The 23919-nt window shown below is 34.2% G+C and overlaps 1 protein-coding gene across 17 annotated transcripts in view; it reads left to right on the top strand.

Annotated features, from left to right (window-relative positions):
- The window catches only part of HFM1 (helicase for meiosis 1), a 139469-nt gene extending 118307 nt beyond the window's left edge, over nucleotides 1–21162 (top strand). For 6 of the 17 annotated variants that reach the window (XM_067001446.1, XM_048066949.2, XM_048066948.2 and 3 more), the window contains 19 exons: nucleotides 318–409; nucleotides 1267–1373; nucleotides 1465–1512; nucleotides 1708–1805; nucleotides 1893–2024; nucleotides 4679–4764; nucleotides 5680–5763; nucleotides 6886–7043; nucleotides 7740–7843; nucleotides 8582–8737; nucleotides 9167–9262; nucleotides 9680–9798; nucleotides 10632–10714; nucleotides 10856–10965; nucleotides 13137–13235; nucleotides 14037–14127; nucleotides 14412–14517; nucleotides 14951–15105; nucleotides 15374–16754. In XM_067001446.1, the coding sequence (XP_066857547.1) occupies nucleotides 318–409; nucleotides 1267–1373; nucleotides 1465–1512; nucleotides 1708–1805; nucleotides 1893–2024; nucleotides 4679–4764; nucleotides 5680–5763; nucleotides 6886–7043; nucleotides 7740–7843; nucleotides 8582–8737; nucleotides 9167–9262; nucleotides 9680–9798; nucleotides 10632–10714; nucleotides 10856–10965; nucleotides 13137–13235; nucleotides 14037–14127; nucleotides 14412–14517; nucleotides 14951–15105; nucleotides 15374–15440 (1991 nt within the window). In that variant the 3' untranslated portion in view covers nucleotides 15441–16754. Of the gene's footprint in view, nucleotides 1–317; nucleotides 410–1266; nucleotides 1374–1464; nucleotides 1513–1707; nucleotides 1806–1892; nucleotides 2025–4678; nucleotides 4765–5679; nucleotides 5764–6885; nucleotides 7044–7739; nucleotides 7844–8581; nucleotides 8738–9166; nucleotides 9263–9679; nucleotides 9799–10631; nucleotides 10715–10855; nucleotides 10966–13136; nucleotides 13236–13989; nucleotides 14128–14411; nucleotides 14518–14950; nucleotides 15106–15373; nucleotides 16756–16779 lie in introns of those variants that run through there. The other 11 variants (XR_010833187.1, XR_010833188.1, XR_010833186.1 and 8 more) reach the window with 11 other exon arrangements.
- Nucleotides 21163–23919: the final 2757 nt, after the last annotated feature.

Genomic DNA, 23919 nt, shown 5'->3' with positions numbered 1-23919 from the left:
AGGTTTTATCAATACTAGCTCTTCTGTACAATGCTGTGCTAGATGTGGTTGGCTTCTCAGCAACCACAGTTCACAGTCTGATATGTTAGTGTGAATTCATTCTTCATTGGAGAAAACTAACTGGTGCATATTTTTCTGCCATTCTGTGATGGGGTCAATAATATCCATCAGATAGCTGGGGCAGTAGTGTATTCAGTCAGTGGTGTTAAATCTCATAGAGCCCTGTAATAATAAAATTAATTCAGTTTTGTGACTTAAATATATACACTTAAAATACTTGGAATATTTATTTTTGAAGGTATGTTTTTGTTTTACAGAGACTGGAAGATTAATGGCATGGTATTATATTGCATTTGAAACAGTGAAACAGTTTTTCACAATTAAGGGAACAGAGACTTTAAATGAATTGGTAATTTAACATTTCAAAGAAACTTTACACGTTCGATTAATTTTAAACAGAATCAAAAATGGATTCAGAAGTCTTTATTTCTGTTAAAGAGTTCAGGCTTTGTTTATATGAAGTATAAAGTTTTAAAGAATGCATCTTAATCAATTCCATATGGAGTATTTTTGACGCTTTTCACTGGGGAGATCTTTTGATTTCCACTTCTTCGTCTTCTCACTTTCTTAGGAATATATAAAGTTGCTGAAGCTGTTCTGCTTATGTATAAAATACCGTATTTTGTTAGTTAGTTATATTTTATTCAAAAAAAAAAACAGCTGCTTGAGGAACAGATTTTATTTTTAAAGGAATGTTATTGACTTTATTTTAAGTCATTTTTCTTTGTCAGATGACAGTTTATTATTGCAACTGTTATATCACAAAAGACATTTCGTTTTCAAATGGATAGTGTGGTAGAACAGATTGGCTGTGAAGAAAATGGAATGCCTGTTCTCTTATAGCTATCTTTCTTACTGAAGGATGAAAAAAGTAATGTGAAATACATAGCAAATAGCAAAAACTGTTAATATTAGCCTTGCATATCATAAGTTGTTAGCAGTGTGATTAGTTTTGGATAAGTTCAAGTGGAGTAATCATCTAAAAACTGGAAAAAAAAATCATCCCCTTCTGTTGTATAATAACCTTTACAGGAAGATGAAAGAAAGTTGGTCAGTATTATGAAGAACTAGTTGACCATCTTTGCATGGTCATAGTGTTGAAACAACCAAATTTTAAATGATGTTAATAAAAAAAAGAAAGAAGTATTACAAAAAAATGGCAGAGAATGAAAAAAATACTGTTAAGAAAAAGTTAAATTGTTACAGGTTACAATGATCTCCAACTGCGCAGAATTTCTGGATGTCAAGTTACGAATAAATGAAAAGAAAATACTGAACACTTTGAATAAAGACAAGAACAAAATAACCATCAGGTATGAAAAATTAAATACGTTGAAAAAGGAAAGTATATTTTTAGTAACAAATAAAATGAATAGCAGAAAATAAGTATATTTTCATGTGTAGGTTTCCATTGGAGGGGAAGATTAAAACAAGAGAAATGAAAATAAACTGGTAAGCATTACATTGTGTTGTTAATTTTTATTGAAAACTGTCATTTTGTGGCTGTTGAAATCTCTGCTACAATCTGTGCCACTTTATATATGTTATTGTTTCTGTTCAGGTTTTTCTTTTGTTTTCCAGTAGAAACTTGTTATACTTTGCTTACAGTACAGCTTATATAACAAGACGTGAATATTTCTCTTTCAGTCTTATTCAGGCTCAGCTAGGATGCATTCCTGTTCAAGACTTTACTTTGACACAAGATACTGGCAAAATATTTAGAAATGGCATAAGAATTACTAGATGTATGGTAAAATTTAATCCTTTTTTGTATATACAGTGTTAAAAAATATATTTGATCTGATTAATACAAGTCAATCGTATTTTTACAGGGTTGTCTGACTTTCTGGCATCAAGTAAAACCAACTTTTCTGCATTATTAAACTCCGTGATTTTAGCTAAGTGTTTCAGGTGTAAACTTTGGGAAAATTCACTTCATGTGTCTAAACAATTGGAAAAGATTGGTAGGTACCATTCAGAAATGATAAAGATGTAATCAGAAATGTAATCAAAAGTCATAATCAGCCTCTGGAGTGTCTGTTTACATAATTAAATGTGTCTCCCAGTTACCCATTTGCCACGGTTGAGTGCCACAGTTGTTAGAAGTCTGACGTGATCTTCAGTAAAAGTAATCCATTTGTTAATTTCCTTCAGGCTTTCAAAGTGGTTCATATGGAGTTGTTCTTTTTTTCATAATACTCATTTCAGTATTTTGGACATACTCCGCATTTGTGTGATTGCATACCTCTGACTAGAATTTACCTTCCTTTTCAAGCAGCTGTTACCGTAAGTCCTGCTACTCATATGCGTGAAAGCCATTTAATTTGCATTGAAGTGGATAGTAACCATGAAATGGAAATAATTTTACTGTGCATGAGAGAGATTCTTATACATGAAGATCACAAGTTTCTAATAGTGTTCTTCCTATTAGTGTGTCCTGTTACTAGACGAACTTCTGTCTGGAAGTGCAGATCTGTCATAATTACTTGAAAAGGAATTCAAAATTTTGGACCCATCTGTATAACAAAAATGTAGTTATTCTTGTTTGAGGTAGAGTATGTCTTTTTGCTGTATTGTCTGATCTTACACTTTCATGCTTTCAGAATTCACTGCAGTTCTCCGCATTTGTTCTTTAAAGACACATCTATTCTGTATGAAACAGTATAGTACAGAGGTCTGCAAATTAGTGAGCGCCTGAGCCAGGAAATCCATATAGTACAGTACATTACAGATTAACCAGCTTGGGTACAGAAGCAGTGTTGCTTCGTTCATGTGGATTCAAACTAGGAGACAGGGCTTGTTAGCTTCTGCACAGCATAATACATCGTGGTGGAAACCCATTTCCAATATTTCTGAATCTGTGCTGATGTACATAGAATCATCTGAGGAGTCTGCCTCATGTTTAGCATTTCTAAGTGGTTGGAATGAGTGGAATAAACATGGCACTTACGGTGTTGAGAAATCCTCTCCTGTATATTACATTCAATAGAATGAATTTAGTACTATTTTTTTAATAATAGAAGTACGATATATATTTATACATCTCTGTCCCCATTTCCCTTTTTTTCTTTGTATTTTTTCTTGTGCTGTCATTGCTCTTGCAGCATATGTTATAAAGGATTTATAATTTTCAAATTTTCATTTATTCCACTCACAGGCTTCTTTAACAGTCTACTTACAGTTCACTATTTTTCCCTGAATCAAATAGTTATTGAATTGATACAGGTATTATTATTATTATTATTCTGTTTCATTCTTGATCTCTGTCATGCTAGGGCAATCTATTCTATGTCTTTGTGAGTTAAGTGGAATATTTGAGCTCACAGAAATTTACTGATATCATATAACATATTTAGAAATCTCTAATTTTTAAACTCTTTTCACAGTATGTTTTTTTTTGAATCTTAAAAAAGGCTTAATAATCAGTACTTCCTTTATACCAGTGACTGTTCTTTTTAACTGAGCTTGAATGTGATTCTTACTGAATTTCTACAAATATCTATTTGTTACTCTTGTCCAATAATGATGCTACCTCTGGCTCAGATACCTGGATTCTGTTTGCTTGTTTTCACAAACAGAATAATGATCAGTTGCCATCCAGGATTTTATTGCATCTACTACATGTTCAGTTTGATTTTAATTCATCAGAAATAAAGATGAGGAGAAGTTTTACATCATTTTTATCTTACATTTTCTTCATTAATGGAAACCATTCTGCCATTTCAGGAGCTATAACAAAAGAGCTAGTCTTCAGCTTCATTTAAAGAGCAAGGCACAAGCGCTAAGTGAAGTAGCTGCAGAAGTAATAAGTAATAGTCTTTAGTCTTCAGACTACTCACAGAGCTTCTGTAAATAAGAGAAGAGCTGAGAAAAGGTGCTTTCCCCAAGTCAGACCCAAAAGGTGTTCAAATATACTTAAAAGAAGGAAGTTTTTTTCTGAATTGTTAAATTCTTGAGTTGAAATGAGTACTTTCTTGAAAGATTGCTTTAACATGTCCTCCAAGAGGCAATCTTGAGTTGTCTCCTAAGAGGTTTCCAGAACTGACAATCATGAGGAGGAATAAGATTGCATATAGAATTCTCTGCCAAGCTGCTTGTCATGTGGCAGATAAATGGCAAAATATTTGGCTAAATACGCAAAAATTCCTAGAAGTTTATAATACATATTTTTTTCCTTGAATGAATTTCATTATTAGTTTACTCAAAAACTTTGGAATTCTATGACTTTAACATATAATCCTTGGATAGGATACTTTGTCTCAAATGTTGTTATCCAGGTGAGTGACATGCTCTTTCTTCATCATATGTACGTAGAGTACTTGTTTGTTGACTCCTGTAGAAAGTGATCTAAAATCTGTTTTATACTAGAAAATGTTTGTTAAAAAGTCAGTATTATAATGTTAAATGTTTTCTTCTTCTCTTTACTAATGGATACATGAAATTTTTACTAAAATATTTAATCTACTGAAAAGACATTTTATGATTTCCTGGGCAAAAAACTAGGAGCAAGCATACTTTAAAATGATTTCTGTTTTGTTTTTACTTCCTATAATGCAGTTTAGAATAATTAGAGATTAGCAATTGTCACTTAACAGCATAAAACTAAATTTTTTCACAGGTGTATCATTGTCAAATGCTATGGTAAATGCTGGGCTGACATCATTTAAAAAAATAGAAGAGACAAATGCAAGGGAACTTGAATTGGTAATTTATTATTTTGTATGCAGATAAACATGATGAGGAAAGTAATATGTCTGCTATATGAGTGCCAGCAAAATTGAGTGTTTTAAGTGGTTTATTCATTTATACTGGTGATTTTAAAAAGTTTGGCTACTTATTTTTTCTTAAAAATGTATATACTGTTTTAGCAAATTTAAAGTGGATGACTTTACTGATTTGGCTGGATTTGGAAAGTAGCTGCTTAAATACAAAGAATTTATTTATTAACATGATTTGAAACAAAAGACAATGTGCATTCCCCTTTTAGTAGTGTTTGTAAATAAATATTCCCTTTTATATTTTTTTCTGTTGCTCTATATTTATCTTAATGGTGAAAATCGTGAATTACCATTATTACTAGTTTTAGTTAAAAAATGGTCATAGAATAAAATTCTTCTTGAATCATCTATAGAACACTCCTTATTGTGGTCAAGTTAGATTTGGTTCTTGGCTTCTTTTCTGAGGAATCTGCTTTTTCAGTGTTTTGGAATATGTAATACGTTTCTAAATGAAATTGATCTTACTCAGGTTTGGGGTTAGATTTTTTTTTTTCTTGCCCTCTTTTCCAGTTTTCAGGTAATTTCTGTTTTGTTTTGTTTTCACTAAAGCTGGGGCAACATAGAAGCATCAACTCATAAAACCTGACTAGTTTTTTAAGGTCATGGGCTAATTCATTGGCTGTTACCTGAACAGAAGAGATAGCAACAGAAAAAGTATTGTAATTTTCATTTCTTTTGGCTATGTTGTTATTGTGGACATCACTGACAGTAGAGAAATAGTAGTGATAAGGGCTTTTGTCTGTGGCATAATTATTCTGGTGACTTTGATTCCTTGAATTTACATTTGTGTCAACTTCTCTGATCAGCTGAATGTATCAGAAATGAAATTAAATCTTTGCAGATTTTAAACAGACATCCTCCTTTTGGAAACCAGATAAAAGAATCTGTTTTGCATCTTCCAAAATATGAACTTGACATTGAACAGGTAATGCTTTTCTATTTATTTTATGATTTTATGCTAAGATTGTTAAAATAAAGCAAATAGTAACATTAGGAAATATTGAGCCTTCACTGATAGAAGATTACATGGTGTTGTGGCCTCATTCCACCTTAGCATGTTTAATAAAACTCTTAAACAAAACTGAAAACTCTGAAGGACAGCTTTGGAATAAACATTCTCTATCACACCTCGCTTCTCTCTCTCTCCCCACCCCTCTCTTAATAACAATTAATGTTAGAGTTGCAAACCAGTATGTTGACGTTCTAGCTTAGTATGTGAATCTGAGAGTTCTATTTTAAATGTTTGAAAAATAAAAATAAAAACAAAACCCTAGAGACATGAAAAACAACTGTATAAAACTTACAGAACACACATTAACTCATGTTTGTTTTCTGTGTCACACTGAGGAATATATATAGAGAAAAAGTGATTGCATTAACCTAGCTGGTGCCATTTCAATGGCAGGATGTAACCTAACATTCTAATCCTGTGTGCTTTGAGGTTCTGATATGCATTCTGTCTGTGTCTTTGAGCAAGTCACATAGTCACTTTGCTTCAGTTTTCTGAAATGAGAAATTTGAAAAATAGCTTTAAAGTGTCTTGTGAATTTGGTACAAATGAAGACACCTTTGAAGTTAAAAACTTTATACATGTATGAAACACTATTTTTATAATTATCAGTTCTACTTTAGTTTTTCATTTGACTTAATATCCGATGAGTGTCTCTAAAGTTGTTTGCAGAAGAAAGGGTTAACAATGGTAAATATAGAGGAATGTTGGAATGGCAAAACCTTTAATCTCAAAACTGTATCAAAATATGCAATTTTCTTCTTGTATCCTTCTCTTGGCATAGAAGAGAGGAGGTTTATTTAGGGGGGGTTGATGTAGACTCTCTTTTTTTTCAATATTTAATCAAATTTAGGATATTCAGCTATGAATAAGATTAGTGCTGTGTAAGAGCATCTAAGCACAACAAATAAAAAACGTACTGTAAATTGCTCAAATTGAGCTTTTCTGCTTGTGTTAATGCTTAAAACTTTATAGAAGGACATGTTTTACTTTGCATATTTTAACAGTTAAGTCCTTTTCTATATCATTTGTTTCTAGCTTCCAAAATACAGTGATACACTGGCTGAAATCTTAGTAACCATCAAATTAACAAACTTTGAGCAACTACAGACAAAGAGAACAGCGCCAGATTTTCACTATGTTACATTAATCATAGGAGATGCTGACAATCAAGTAATTTTTATTCAGAAAATAATGTATGTATGATCAGATTTTTTTGCTTAGATCTTTTTAAGTGTGTTGCCATTTAATGCTTTGTCTTGCAGTTTTTGCAGTACTTTCTAATGATGCCAAATGGTACAAAATTTGTCTTTGTCCTATAGCATTTTCTAGTCACTCAGTTTTCATCTAAAACTCTGCATAGGACTTAGTACAAAAAAACCATCATGCTTGTATGTTTGTCAGTACACGGGTATGTGTACGAGTACAACACTGATGCCATGTTATAGAAGTCATAATCTAATTTCCGCATAAATACAAAACCCATAGAATACCTAGTAAAAAGATACATTCTTAAGCTGTTACTTGTGATTATTAGCTATATTTCTTTAATTATATCACTGTCAAAATTGTTTTTCACTCAGAGGTGAAATTAAATTCTCCGGTTGGATAAATTATGCTTGGAGCAAATGGGAGGAGAGAAAGTCTTTTCTAACTATGTGATCTTCACATGAGTTCTGGCCAAAGTCTTGCACTTTTGGCAGAACTGAAACTGATCATGGCTCTCTTACGGCTATAGATCAAATATTATTGGAAGATCATTCTTAAGCCACTTATCAAGCAAAATCCAAGAACCAAGGCCAAATAAAGACTCTCACATGGTTACTGATACCGTAGTATACAGTCTTGTTTTCATCGACCATATCTAATAATACTTTACTGGCACATTACAGGGATTCAGTGTTGCTAAAAACTGGAAATTGGATGAAGAAAATTGAAGTGAGAAGAGCTCTTAAATCAGAGGACATTAGTATAAATTTAATTAGTTCTGATTATGGTAAGTTAATTGGTATACTTGTAATTAAAAGCAACTGCATAGGAATTTTGAATAAATTATTAAAACACTTTATATCAAACCAAAATATAATAAAATGAACTTAAATGGAAACAAAATTCTATGAATTGTTTTTTTACTGTGTTGAGTGTTACCTAACTGTCCTAATTACAAATCTGTTTATTTACTAGAATATTAATGTACTGGGAAACATCAAAACTGTTATTAGGAGATAGAATTTTGCTCTGATGGTACAGATTAGGATTCTCTTCTGTCCTTCACCTGCAAGTTGAATTAACTTTTAGTAGGCATAAACTGTCAGCTTTATAGAGTACTCATGCTGGGAAGAACTCTATTTGCAAATGGTTAGATTTTGCATTCTTTGCGTTTTATGTCTAAGAGTGTTAGATACAGATCCATCTACACCTCAGCAGCAAGAAATTTCTGCAGTGGAAAATGTTGTTTCTTAAGGTGTGAAGTTTTAAACATTGTTTCCCTCAGTGTCAGTTTCCGTGAAATTGAAGCTACAGCAGTAGATGATGGCTTTGATTTCTGAGGGTTTTTTTAATCTCAGTCATTAAGAATCCATTCATATAATAGCTTACTTTTAATGGTACATTATCCTAACAGATTCCCATAGTCTTTTAATAAAGATTTATAGTTAAACCATTTAGAAAAGTGTATGTAATCAGTAGTTTCAGAAACAGTTCGTAGCAATTTAATTTATTTTTTTTTTCAAAGTTGGCCTTGACATACAGCAAGCATTTACAGCCTTTTACTTAATACCAAGAACAGTTGGAGGCAAAGTTGTTACAAATAAAAAACTGAAAGCTGAGTCTCCACTTGATATGTATTACGGCTCACCGCAAAGTCCGCCAGCAGCAGAAGTAGATACAGGTAAATTGTGAGATCACACCATCTGGCTAATACCAAAGTCAACAGAAAAATTAATTTTACTTTTAGTGGAGAGTTAGATCTGTATTTATCCATACTGTTTCTTTCTCAAGTATAACAAGAATACAGTCCTACCGTTTCTGCTTGTCAAGTACTACAGTGCAATTCTTTGATGAATTTGAAATTAAGAAAAGTCATGTGTTTGGTGTCTAATGCTACAGCCTGAATCTGGGAATGGTGGTAGTGTCTGTTTTTCCATAGTCTTTGTTAATTTCTTTCCAACTACATTGCTTGGGCATCCCACAGTGTTGTTGAAGGCAACAAAATTCCAGTGACCCAGATTACTTTTAGCCCATCTTACACTGCATGAGGTACTCTCTCAACGATACATACAAAATAAAAAATGAGCATTTCTGTATTGCATTTGTCTAGGAAGCAGATCTAAAGAAGAGCATACCTACAAGAAATACGGGAACAGAGAGTGCAACCATCGCTGTAAAAATAAAGATGTATGTGGACATGACTGCTGTGAGTTTCATTAACTCTATTATTTCTTTTACTTTTAGATGAGTATAATTTACGATAGTTCCATTTATACCAATATCTACATTAACAGAAGTGGTGCAGGCAAGAGAGTCAGAATTAAGTTTTTGCTATGATGCAGTCGTAAAAATACTAATAAAATGTTTTGTTAATAAAACTTTTGTAGGGATTACAATGACTAATAATATTTTTCAGATCATCTAGGATATGATTTAAGAGCAATGCCAAATGACTTTTTTTATAAATATTAGTGTGTGAAATCTTTGAACTAGTGTATTAAATCTTTTGGTATCTTTTAATAAAAGATACTAAACTTAGTGGCAAAGTTTCCATTGATTTGGAAAGAATTAGGATTTATCCTTTCTAAACTAATCTGAAGATTCTTTTAATTCCCTTTCTTAGGTAAAACTGGAGTACCTCCTAAGTCTGAGATGAATGGAGGTTCTAAGTTTACTTTGTACTTAGCTGATTTAAGGAGCAGGAACTCGATTTCATCTGTACCCCCAGTAAAGCGGTTAAAGGTTTGTTTGAATACAGTCAGCATTTGAATAGATTTATTTTATTTCGTTATGTATTTGTGTATATTTGTTTGCAGTATTTGTTAGAGCAATTCATAGGTAAATACATACATGCAAGTTTGTCTGTATGGACTGTGAAAAGCAAAGAAATAGGAAGGTCCAGGAATCTTTGACAGGTCCCACTGCTGTTTGGAATGCTTCCAATGGTACACTTCTCTTTGTTTTTACTTTTATGGCGTTTCATAGCTCATAGTAGGTTAAGGACAGAGGTATCATGGGAAGGTACTGTATTGTGACTTGGTTTTGGCAAAATAAGACCTGAACAAAAACAAAAACTGATATACATCAAAGTAATGCTACTAGGAGACCTGTTTGCATTGACACAGAGATCCACTTGTTTATGAGAAAACAAACTACATTGGTTTTAACCTCTGAAAGATTTCAAGGCTTACACTTTATGTATTTGAATGTAATACCAAACGGATGTTCTCTACAGTGAGAATGATATTTGAGATATTGGAGTGTTTTATTTCCTATTCACAGCTTTTTTGTTTGTTTGTTTCTTTGCAATAGAGAATAATATAGCCTACAGCTAATATCGAAGAGAGTCAGTGATACCCAGACTGACTTTGCCAGGCTACTTGGATAACTACAGTAGAAGCATGTAATTCAAATCTTTTTAATGGATCCCAAGAGTTAACTAGACATCAGAAGGATTTAATGTGTGATTTTTTTAAATATGCTATCTTGATACAATATTAATAATGTAATTCAGATCATTTTTAAAAAGTGCTTTTCAATGTTTGTCTTTTTGGTTAATAACCTGCTTTCTTTAGATGCAGATGTTAAATCAAGCTCAGAATGTGGATCTCAAACAATTTGGTTTTGCACCCAAATCCTTGATGCCAGCATTGTCAAGGTATGAATAAAAAAAAAAAAAAAAGTCTCATTTAGGTAGTATGTTAAATTTTCACAACTAACAACTGTTTTCTGAATAAAATTATTTTTGTTGTAGCTTTCTTCAACTGTATTACTGACGTGCTACTATTTTTTTAAATAGGTCTGGCAATAAACAGTTGTCTCCATCACCTTCAGTGGACCACGTAGATAATGTTAATAGCCTAGGAATATCTCAGAAACAACTGCAATCCTGGAATTATGGAAAGAGTAGTAAGTTATTGCTAATACGTGAAATCATTTTCACTGTTTTGAGTTGTACGTACCTTATAAACTCAAACTTTCTGAAATCACCACAGTAAACAATACAGCATTATAGAATGCTGAATGTATAGGAAAATACAGTGGCCTTCGTTGGCTTTCTTTCTGGTATCAGTAAGAATTGCAAATGCAGATCTCAGCCTGTACTTGTATTTTTATATAAACCAATAATGAGTAAATTCAAATATATGAGGGTACAAATCTGTAAATACTTCGTTTAATGTATTTCCACTGAAGCCACTTGTAATACAAAAGGAATTTTCCTCCTATTTAGCTTTTTTTCTTAACTTTCCTCCTATTTACCTTTTCTTCTTAACTTCGTAACTACTGGAAGAAGTTAGTGAGATAAGAGCTTTTTGTTTGATGGTTAACAAAATATGACCGTTCAATAACTGAGTTCATAACTAGAAAATATCTCTATCTGAAAAAACATTTCTTTGTTCTATTTTTCTTGCACTGAAATGACATTAATGTTTTACATTTGTGGTTAAATGATCAGTCTTTATTATCAGTATGTAACCATGATGTTCTCCTCACTGCATGCCCTTTGCTGTTGTATTTGGTTACTGTAAATTGATGTGAATCAGGTTTTGATTAAACAAGATTTTGGTTAAACAAGTAGCAACACCAATGTTTAGAACATCCTCAGACACATAAGAAACACTCTGCTGAGATAAACTGATATATTTTTTAGCTTGTATTTCCTTAAGTGGTGGCATCTATACTGCATCATTTCATTTTTACTTAATACTCTGAAGATGGGATTGCAACCCTATTCCTTTCAATTAATACTTCAGATTTTCCTGCCGTACTCATTTATCTGCTATATTTGTTACCTAGTCTTAAGATGGAAGACTGTTGCATAACCATATTATCAGTTGCTCTGTGGGAGTCAGTTAGTATACAATATGATTGTGTATAACAATACATTCACAGGAAGATAGGTGAATATTCCAGTATAGCTATACTCTATGCTGAAGAACATCTTGAGGTAAATCATACAGCATCAAGGGGACATGATAGATGTTACTGACTAAAAAACAGTAGATGAAAACCATTGGATAGTACCAGAAGAGGTAATCTTGGCCATATTGACTGGGCCAGCTACACTTTAAAAATGCAACCAAAATAGTTCTAATGAAATAAGGTGTCAAATTCTATGATTTATATAGGGTTATCTGCATCTGTGATATGGTGTCTTTCCATGCTATATGCTATAAATGCAGGGAGTTGAGAATATACTGTGAAATGTAGTGATCTAAGCCTATGGTTCAGGTATTTTAAAGTGTGTGCATGTCTGTAATAATGCACCATGCTGACTGTACATACCCAAATTTAAAATATAAGTGCCTTCAAAGTGCTTCTTCCAGCCTCTGTGGAAGCGGATCTTTGATTCGAGCCTGTCCTGCTTTCCCTCTGTTGAAACGGAAATCTAGATCAGGGTTCTTCGGACATATTAGGGCTATAGCACTTGTCTGGTGCTGGAGGGGGAGTATGGCAGAAGAGAGATGAAAAAAATGAGCAAAGAATTGAATTGGTAGTGAAGAAAGAGAACATAACAAATGAAAGAGAGAGAAAGTGAGGAAAATTGTCTTTGCACCAGAAAATAAAGTATTTTAAAACATTAAGTATCACACTTCAGTTAAGAATTTTAACAATAGTGCTTGAAAATGTGTTTGTCATGGCTAGTTCTTAGGCATTGGATTGGATGAGAGGAAGACAGCAGTTAGGCTTTTGAAGATCTGAAGGGAAGAAAGGACCGAATTAAAAGTATTAAATCTGGATTCTAATACTTCTGACAAAGGGAAAGAATGAAATTGCGGTATTTGAAAAGTTTTCTTTTTTTAAGGCTTCTTCACTAGAATCTACAGTGAGGATAACTTTTCTCAAAATAACACAGAAAAAAGTGCATATGTGACAATCCTTCTTTCAGTAGATTGAATAACTGGTCTTAAAACACAGAGAAGTTTTTGTTGTACTTGTCCATGGATTACAGCTTTCTCTTTGAATCATTCAGTATTTGTAAGTGAGAAACGCCAAGAGACAATGGCATCAAAAAATATCTTAAAGAATCTTCAATGCATAACTTGACTAATAGAGATAAAAGCAGATGCTGTTTTCAGGTGCTTCAGATGTGAACTCTGAACTGAGAGATGATATTTGGAATGATCTTGATGATGAAATATTAGTATATGCTAGTGACTTTTCCAGTGGAGAATTGGGTAAGATTGTTTTAACAAAATAAATTCTCTACTATATGCAAATTATTTTACAGGGTTGTGGTGGTTTAACCCTGACAGGTAGCTCAGTTCTTCCACGCTGCTCTCTCACTCCCGCTCCTCAGTAGAAAAGAGGGAGAAAATATGATGAAAAAAAAGCTCATGAGTTGGGATAAGAACAAGGGAGATCACTCACCAGTTATGTCACTTGCAAAACAGACTCAGCATAAGGACAAATAATATAATTTTTTACCTATTGATAACAGACTAGAGCAGTGAGAACTAAAATCAAACTAAAAACACCTTTGTCCCATCTACCCTATTCTACCTCCTCCCCGCTAGCAGTGTGGGGGAACGGGGTCTGTGGTTAGTCCCTAGCGCTTTGTCTCCACTGCTCCATCACAGTCACTCTCTGCCCCTGCTGCATGTGGGGTCCCTCCTATGGGATGTCATCCTTCCCGAACTGATCCTGCTTGGGCTTCCCACAGGCAGCAGCTCTTCAAGAACTGCTCCAACATGGGTCCATACCATGGGGCCGGTCAACAGGGGCAGCTCCCCCCAGACCCCCTGCTCCTGCGTGAGCTCCTCTCCACGGGCTGCAGCTCCAGCCCGGGGCCTGCTCCTGTGGGGGCTCTCCATGGGCCGCAGCCTCCTCCAGGCTACCTCCACCACCTGTGCCATGGGCTCCTCCATGGGCTGCAGCATGGATATCATCTTTTCAAACTATTATTGATGATACTGTGTAAAATATTTGCAGTGTTTTTAGGCTGTTTCTGGCTTTTAAGAAAAATCATTTTTACATAGACCATGGAAATACCTGCCTTCACATTCCAGATGAGCATGAAACACCTTGCAAGTATACAACAAGCAAAGCTACAAGTGACATTTCAAAAGTGTAAGCATTATATCATTAATTGCAATTTTATTGTTTTAAAATATTGTCTATATTTTACATGTATTTGCATTCACATCTATATGTTTGTATGTATAACTAAATGTATAGAAGGTTGTTCACTGATAAAATAGAGTGAAATTTCAACTTTAAAAAAATAGAATTGTTAAATTTGTTAAGTTTGAAATTATTCTTATTTAAGTGTAGAGGGAAAATCCTGAACTGAAAAGTAAACCACTTTGCACTTCTGTAAATAATACTTATATTATTCAACTTCATATTTTCAGTTCTTGCACATTACAAGGTGAGACCAGTATTCAGAACCCATTTTTTTCTGTGCTTAATAGCTCATCAAAAGTGGAATTACCTGTGCAGAGTGGATGTATAAATATGGTGAGTAAAAATATTTTTATAACATGATCACCTATAATTATATTAGTCTTTCATGAGTAAATATATTTATCATATCTGACATATGCATCATTTCAGACAGAGAGAGTTTCTGAACCTCTCTGAGTTGTCCAAATGTGGAAGAAACATGCATTCTGTCTTCAGTGTGATGGTCATGATACAAAGAGCTAGGACTTGAGTTCACTAGGACTACAGAAGCTTTCATTTGTGAATTCACTTTATATAGAATGACTTTTGAAAATATCTACTCAATAGCCACAGTTCTGCAAAGTCATCCAAGCATGTATTTATCGTGTGCTTAAAGCCTTGTCAATTATGATAATACCGATGTAAATATCTGTACTACATACTACAACAGTGGCAGTTTGTCTTTCAGTTAGTTATTTTAACCGTTATTTTAACGTTTGTCTTGCAGTTCAGTTGTCAAGAAGAAAAGCATTCAAATCCTTCACAAGAGCTGAAAAATATACAGTGTTCTTCAATCTCAAAAACAATCTCAGACTCTTTTAAATTCACTAGGAAAGAAGATTTTTTTTTCATAAAAGAACAGGAAGAAGAAATAGAGCCCAGGTAATGAAAAGCTGTGTGAGTTTTTTCTGTTGCCTCCGTGTTCAGGTGTTTAGTTCTTCATGGCAATTCATTAATTTATTACAAATGTGTTTTTAAAAGATGAATTTGCACAGTAGTAGTAGCAGTTAACTTTTCTTAGGAAGGAAAAAACAACTATTTTGTTTGTCTTGATGTCTCTTGGATATAGTTTGCATAGTGCTCCTGATCTCATAGATTTTGATATACTGTACCTAATTTATTTATTTGTTTCTTGCTTAATCTTCATTAGATATCTTCTGGATGATGAAATCAGTGATGTCAAGCCTTTACTTGGACTATTTGATGACATACTGTAAAACATAAAATATATTGTAAGTGCTGAAAAAAACGTTAGTCATTTTTCCAGAATGAAGCCTTTGAATGCTGGTACAAGAATTTATTTTCTGTTGTGTTAACTATTTACCAATAGCAGGATTGCTGCATAGAGTAGATAGTTGGTTTTTAAAAAAATATATATATATATAATTAATGGAATTCTGGGTATATTATCTCATTTTGAAATTGCTTAAATCTTTGTTGACCTCGTTGTTTTCAGGATTGCAAAGAAAAATATAGAAATATGTCAAAAGAGTTCTCAGGCTGAGGGTGTTTCTATAGACAAAGTAAAAATCACATAAGAGACAGTAAGCTGTCTATTACGTGTCCTACTTCTAAGTACTGTTTAAATGAATGAAAGATTCTTTCCTCAAAAATTTCTTAAAACTTTTTGGTTTTGTCTGTCAGTTTTTCTAATGCTGAATTTTACATAATACTGATTCTGTAAATAATTAGATTTAAAATCAAATAAGTTCTAGTAGAATGGTCAGTTATTCTAGACTATATTCCTTTTGACAGTGCTGTCAACTGGTTAATAAAAAAGTGCAACTTCCTTCACACAAATGTGTTCCCAGGATCTCAATAAAACAATTGTTTAATATCTATAAACAATATTCTAAAGTTGTGTTTAGCTGTTAACTTTAATACTTGGGGTCAAAAAATGGACATGTATGCATCCCTGTACAAACTTAGACAACCAAGTATTGGATTTAGCAATCTTCTTACAGCTGTAGTGTTTGAACAGTAGACCTTACAAGTTCAATGGATAGAAAAATATATAATATTACCTAAAATCCATAAGAAGAGAATAATAAATTTCACTTGTTGATTATTAAAAATGTGTAGAACTGAAATGTTAAAGTCACACATGGAAATTTAGCTGTTTGTTCTTGCAACATTGTTTGAGGTGCAACCAAATACAACTGTTTTGCTGTACTACACGGTTTTATGTTTCTTGGCTAATACGTTACTTTACTCCAGTGTTTTCTTACACCTTTGACTTGCTTTTGGATATAACTCTTTCCTTATAAAAGAATGGTCAAGCACAAGTAGCCTCACTCAACTGGTCCATAACTTTTTGACTATGCAAATTCCAGCAGGCCCAAGTTTATAACTCACTTTGGTGTACCTCAAATATTTCATTGCATCTGTAAGTTAGTAGTATGTTAGACATTTTCTTGCCTGAACAGGCTTATTGCTGGCTCACTCCCATTGTCAATTCTGGTATTAGTCCCTTTCATGGTTTGAAGAACTGGGAGGTAGTAACAGGAACTTTTCATTTTTGAGTTTCCTTTCTTATTCCTTGATTGTTTTTGCAAGTTCCCTTTCTGCTAAAACAGAGGACAGCAGACGTAGTGTTCCTCATCTTCCAAATCAAGCATCTTTTGACAGACAAGCTGCTGAGGAGTGGTTTGGCTACCTAGATACAGGTGCCAAGTTTCATTTTTGATGCCTTAGAGAATCTTCCTTCAGCTGCATCTGAAGAGCACAGATCTGCTACATGAAGATGTTCCAGGTACTCTATGGTGTCTAAAATTGCACTTCATGCCTGTGTTTAAGAATCCAACACTCCTTGCATGAAATGAGGTTGGTTGGTTTGTTTTCCCCACAAATTTATAGTTCCTATTATGTAGCATTCTTTAATTGCCCTTGTATCCTGCTGTTCTGTGGGTGTTACCTTGCAACAACTAATTGGGCTGTTCTTCAGTTTCTTCAGATTTGATAAGAGCTTTTACATAGCAATATAAAGCTGAGCTTCAATTATGGAGAATAAGAGGGGCAGGAGAAGGAAATGATTTAGATAATCTTGTGATTATATATAATTTGTGTAATCTTGTAGTGATACAACTTGTGACTTTTCAAACCCTTGCTTCTATACCAGTTGTTCAGATCTCACCAGCAATCTGAATGTGCTTCTGATAGCAGGTGCTGCACTTTTTACTGCTAGTCTGCATGAAGCTCCTTCTAAATGCTCAGAACTGTGAGACAGTGACTGTAGTGGTCATGCTTATGTCTTCGTAAAAATGAATAGGGTATTTGTTTCTCTGTACTAAAGTATTTTTTCAGATTGGGGATGGTCTTTGGCCTCATTTCTACACTGAGGGTGTATTTCCATTTTTCTCTGAAATATTCAGGTAAGTTTTGTAATGACAGAATGTAACTAACTTGCCACTTTTGCTTCAATTTTTAGTATTATCTAAATATATCCACTTATTTTTAGCTTAGTTTATAGGTTTATATTTAGATTGTTACTTCAAAGAAAATTATCCTTGCAAATATTTTATCTTCCAGTTAAAATCTTTTCCAGTGCAAGAATTCAGTAGTTATTGTTGGATTTCTTGAAGGTTGAAGCTGATTAATTTTCTGATGCTGTATTCAAGTTTTTTCCTTCAGTTGATTTTAAAAGGCCTTTATTTCCATTTTCATCCATAGGCAGAACACATGATAGTAAACGCATTTCAGTACTTTCAAGACTATTTGGAGTACTTTGCAGATGGTTTATAAGATCACTTCCCGACTCTGTTTTTCACAAGAAACCTGTAATTTTCCAACTCTGATATAGGATGTAAAAACATGCTATTGTTCCTGAAAACATTTCAGTTTTCAGAACATACATCTTTGAAAACTGCAGTATCTTTACAGTAATGTTGAAAAACATTTTTTTGGAAATAAGTGCTTTATTTGATGTTGGTTTACTTTGTTATTCATATTAGCTCTATGACTTGTTCAAGTCTAAATCATTTTCAGTAAACCAATTTAGTAGTTCTTAAAGACGCTGAAGTGTTCTCTATCTCAAGAGAAGGAAGTATTTTTCATATGGTAATGTTTGTTTTCTCATTGTTCCATTTTCCAAATCATAATAGTTTAAAGATCAAAAGTGATAACCGTACTAGGTTTTTGTTGTTGTTTGTTTGTTTTTAATTAAACTCCCAAGGTAAGGTACTTACAATTACTATGCTACTGCTATGTTTAGCCCAGCAGTCCTAGTCATGCACCTCCTAGTCACATCTGAGTTCTGTCTCATTTAAGAATGCAGAGTTTACCTCCTGCCAATCACCATTTCTGATTTCCATAGAAATGGAAATTACATGGCTCCCAGGCAGGAACTGCGGTGTTTCTGCACAGGTGCTTGATATGAATGACCAGGGGAACTAAATCTGAAGTCATGCCCCAAAAGGTAAATATAGACATAGCTATTAAGAGCTGTCTAATTTTAGTCATTTAACAGAAGCATCTTAAGAGATAAACCTAGTTTACTTGGACTCCCTGTGTGTAGTCACTAGAAAGAGGCAGACACTGTCAGAAGATGATTCAGATTGTAAGTGGGCTGAATTGCTTTCTGGTGGAACTCATCAAATTATGTTATGATGAAAGTGACCACATACAGTTAGCGTGGAGAAGCTGTTGTGCTGTAAATTCACAGCCAGGCTCTCTGAATATGGCTTTCCTTGTGCAAATGAGATGCCTGGGTTCTTTTACCCATGTAAGGATCCTACTTTTCTATGTTGAATAGCCTTGTTTCTGTACAGCAAAAGACGGCTGTATTCCACTAATGCTGCTGCATTCAACTTCCTTTCAGGTGCTACCCAGATGATAGAATGTACTAATTAAATTCAACCGATTAACATAACATGGTTTCACTAAGCTACTACCAATAGATGAAATACAGACTTAAATACATAAAAACATTGTTAAAGTCTGAAGGGATCCTGTTGGTTGTTGGTTTTAGTTTTTTGTTTTTAATTCTGCATAGAGTTGCAACGTTAAATAAGCAGCTTGAGTTTGAATCAGTGGGATTGTATAAGTAATTCTTTCAGAATGTCACAGACTGTAGTCTGGGGATGATTCTATAAAATATACTTTGTAAAAATACTGTTTCCCATAATGGAGTAGTGAAAGAAAATTCAATGTGACAAGAAGTCAGATTTTATCATCTTACTTGTCTGATTCTCTGTAATAAAATACATGCTCATACCTGCTTTTATTTTAACTTCAACTTCCTTATATGCTTCTTTGTCCTATCACACATACTGGTTTCAAAATATAAACTAAGGTCAGCTGTATCTGTGCTTGAAGAAAATGCAATATGCACTCAAAAACCATGATCATCAAAAATTGTTAGAAGAAAACTACATATAGAGTTTAAACATGTTGCCAGACACGTTTATGTATAAGGTAAGTTTATAGCATATGGAATACTGTAAATATGTAGTGACAATTGTATGCAGCTTGTCTCATGTTCATTTTGGTTACGTAGACTTCCTTCATGTATTTGAGCACTTTAGTGGCCTAAACATTGCAGTAATTATTAAGATAATCATGATAGTTTGGAATGTATTTTTGCTTAGATGTACCTTCACAGAACAGTTGTGTGAGTTACCCAAATTGGTGCTCTTAAAGGCAGTCAACACAATAATAAAGTTTAAACACAAATTGCTGTATAGACCCAATATGCATCTGAAAAATAGTTAAAAATCAGTCATTTTGTAGAGCATAAATGATTGCTCTAGGGCATCATCATGACAGAATCAGTGGTCTGTTTTCTAAAAGAAACGGTATCATGCTTTACCTCTTTACTTCGCCCCTTCTGCTTTATATATAGGAACAAGAGAGCAGTATCATGTCAGTTATTCTACTGACAGAATCTTTAAATGGTATCCATGAAATGAGATCCATGAGTGCCTTTTTTTTCCAGCTCGTTTGCTTAACAAGGAATTAGAAAAGGAGGTGGTACTCACTTAGTGAAATTCACTTCCTGTAGAGAACTAAAACACAATGAAGGCTTGCATGAGAATAAATTGAGGTACATACCTAGTGATAGTTTGTAGTGATGAAATTCAACTCAGGCTGAAAGAGTGAGAAAAAGGGCAATGGGTTTATTGGCCATCGCTGTACAGCTGAGAATAAGGGCCACCCCTGTTTGACCATGTTGCCATTCTTTGTTCTTTAAACCAATATGAGAGAAAATTGTGTCGCATTAAGCCATCTCCTGTCTGCCAGTGATGTAACTCCTGGTCTCTATGTGCTCTTAGTAGGTATTCGAGATGGAGACTTAGGCTGTATAAGTAATATGGGCCCTTGGGGACAGGAACTATTTGTCACTGCTCTAGATGATCTTGATCACTGTTCACTGTTCTGCTTTGCTGTGGTTGTGAAGTGGCTGGAAAAGCTGTGCTGCTGTTAACCTGCAGTCCTGCACTGCATGTGCTGTGCTCTTAATGAGAGGTCCTGATACAGGCTGTTTATACCAGTTAGGGAGAGCTGCTTCCCAATTCACTTTAGTATGCTAACTGACAAACTTACAGCTACACTTTCTTTCTGGTCCTGTGGGATGTGCTTTGGTAGTAACTGAGTCTGCCTTCCTGCAGCTTTTAAATGGATTGTTTCCATGTGCCAGCACTTTTGGGGAGACCCATCTGGGCACTGGTGTGTGAAAATGTTACATATTTTGCAGAAATGCAGTAGATAAAATTGGCATTACACTAGGTGGACATGCTTGGTATAAAACAGATACATGTTCTTTCAAATACAGTTAAAGGGCCTAGAAATGCTAAGTAGTTTTTTTTCGTTTGTTTGTTTTGTATATTAAACATATAGTACATGGAGCTAGCATATAATGATTACATAGACTATCGTTTTGGTTTATGCTGCATGGCAGTTTTTTTTATTTCAGATAGCTGAGCACAGGGAAAAATGCAAAACATTTTGTTTTGGAGGCTGGTAGAGTGTTTTGTTTGTATAAATGAAACAACGCTTCTTTCATAAATGTGAAACTTCCTATTAAAAGGTGCACATAATTTTCAAAATAAAGAAGATGCTTGTAACTGTAAATGACTATGATATTTTTGCTGCTCCCCCACCTACTTAGAGGCAAAAACTATTTATGAGGCTTTATTAAGTGCAAATAATTCCCATGACTTCAGCAGAGAAGAAATAGCTGCAAAATATAGTCTGATTTGCATGTAAATGACATGATTTCAGCTCAGAAAATGATATTGAAAAATGCGTATTTCTACAGTGAAAACCTGATAGTCACACATATTAAGGTCAGCTTGTGTAACTTATTTAGCCTGCTGCATGTTGACATCTGATCACACTTCCAGCTATACTCAGTCTCTATTATCTGTACCCACTATGAAATTGTGAATTTCTGCTTTTGGGCTAATTAAGGTATCATTTTCTAAAAATAGATTCCAAAACATTTATCTTAGCTGTTTAAGCACTTACAAATGCTCAGAATATTTTATTAATACAAGTGGGCAAGGGCAATTTCTATACTACTACTTCAGTACTGTGAATGTGTGGTGTGAGGGAACTGCTATTGTTTAGATAAGACAGAAAGAGTCCTGCTAACTTGCTCTAGTCACTTCAGTAAGTGGTAGGATATAATTAAGGCAGACATGGGAATATTAGTTTTACTGTCCCAAAGAGTTTCCTCCAGGTTTTCCATTTTGCTAAAGATAAGTTCATGCTTCTAAAGTTACTGCCCAACATAGGCCACCACTGACCAATTGAAGTGCTTGGCCAAAACAAAAATTAAGTGTTCCAAAGCTTAAAGTTTATGAGGAGTATCCTCAGGAAGTCGAGTGGTGTGAGAGAAAGTGAACATGGAGCTCCAGTCAACAGCTAGCCACTTCCCTTCTTGCATGGCTAGGACTGGGACTTTGCAATGGAGTATTTGTTTATTGACAGGCTCCTGCTGTTTCTTAGATACATCCTAACATAAAAGAAGGATGTTAGGGAGCCAGGTAATAACGGGTTTGGAAGAGAAGGAAATGTCTCCCTAAGGTTGCCAAACTTTGTTTTTCAAATTCTTGCTAGGCAGAGGCCTTACTGAGCTGTATGCCATTGCCAGAAGCTATACATTGTCTGCTCAGAGGGACTGACTAGCCATAGCGAATTGTCACTAGCCTGAATGCCGCCTGAAGAGGCTTGATGCAGCTTAGTAAAGGAAAAGTGTGGGTAGTGCTGTCTAGAAACTGGTATATATTGAGGTAAGAACTTCCTTCTTAGCAATTTCTTTTGGTTTATAAGTGTTATTAATTCATCTGAGTGAAAGTGAGTCAATAGAGTTTATTACTAGGACTTCCAAAGGTGAGTGGTTTTTGTTTGTTCTGTTTTTGTTTCATGATTGTGATATAATATTTTAGCTTTTGTAGTCCAGACTTCTTAGGTTACTGTGTGCAGGAAATAAAATGATTTTATCCCATGGCACCATTCTTGTGTCTTACAAGTTATGCCTGGAGGAGGTTTTTCTGCCTAGTTGGAAATTTCTGCTCCAAGAATAGTCACCCAGCAGCTGGATCATTGACAACATTTTCAGTATCTCCTCAGTTAAAAAGATTTTAGGCTCTGAGATTAGTTGGGTGGTTTCTTAAAATCATACCAATAGGTGTAAAAACAGCATTCACTAAAGCATCAACACATTATCAAAATAATTTTAATTCAAAAGAATGGCAGTAGAAGTGATTAAAGAAAGTGATTAATGGCATTTCAGAGACTGGAGGCTTGCTTAGTGAGGAAAATAACCTGTTTTAGGAAGATAAGAGGTACAAGTGGATCTCTCTCCCTCTCTCTTGGGTGTGATTGTTTCAGACAACCATATTAGCAGAAGCTTAGATACATTCTTAGTTTCTGGAACAGATTTACAGAAATGACAATGTATACTGAGGATGATGGTAATAAAATGGACAGTATATTCTGGAAGAAAATAAAGTTGGCTGCTTGAAATGGTGGAAAATGTCTTCAGATAAGCATGTGATTCAATTGAAATTAGTCTCTGTCCATAGAGTTTATAGCAGCCAATCAGAAATGCTCTATCAGTTGAAGCAGTTAATAATATTTCAGCACTGTAGCTTAAGGGATACAGTTTTCAAAATTATTGCAGTGTGGGACCAATAAATTTCAGCACAAATAAGGCAGTATTCTATATAATTTATTTTAGATTCACATCTAGGGTATGTTCTGACACTCCACATGAAAGTCAAATTGTCCATGTAAAATGGTTTTCAGGTGATAAGTTGACCCCTCGGGTTTTAGTAAAATAATAGAATTCTATCTGATTTTACAATCTGTAAGAGCTAGTTATCAGCTGTTTGAAGGATTTGATAAGAAAGAGTAGGGGGAATAAAAAGCTTTTGTACAGTGATATTTTTTCTCATTAATGGGGACAGTGTTAGAATCTCAAACTCCTTCTGGATTTGGTAGTAAATACTCTGTTGACAAATGTTTTGGGAAGTCGTTGTTCTGTGTGAGGAGAAGTATGAGTGTCTAACCCTCTCTTATATGCATATGGAAAACAAGGCACGTTTCTAATGTGCACATGCAACCCTTCAAATGAAGGGCATTTACTGTGCCACCATCTGGTCACCCTTTTAAAATTCATCCTATCCACAGAACGTACTTCTGCAGAAGTTTTGCTGGAGAACGACTGTCTTATGGTGCCTGGAAAAACACTAA

The sequence above is a fragment of the Anser cygnoides genome, chromosome 8 (genome assembly GCF_040182565.1).
Source record: "Anser cygnoides isolate HZ-2024a breed goose chromosome 8, Taihu_goose_T2T_genome, whole genome shotgun sequence".
Taxonomy (NCBI): Eukaryota; Metazoa; Chordata; class Aves; order Anseriformes; family Anatidae; genus Anser; species Anser cygnoides.
The sequence above is the reverse complement of the archived record's forward strand: the minus strand, read 5'-3'. Positions and strand labels throughout refer to the sequence as shown.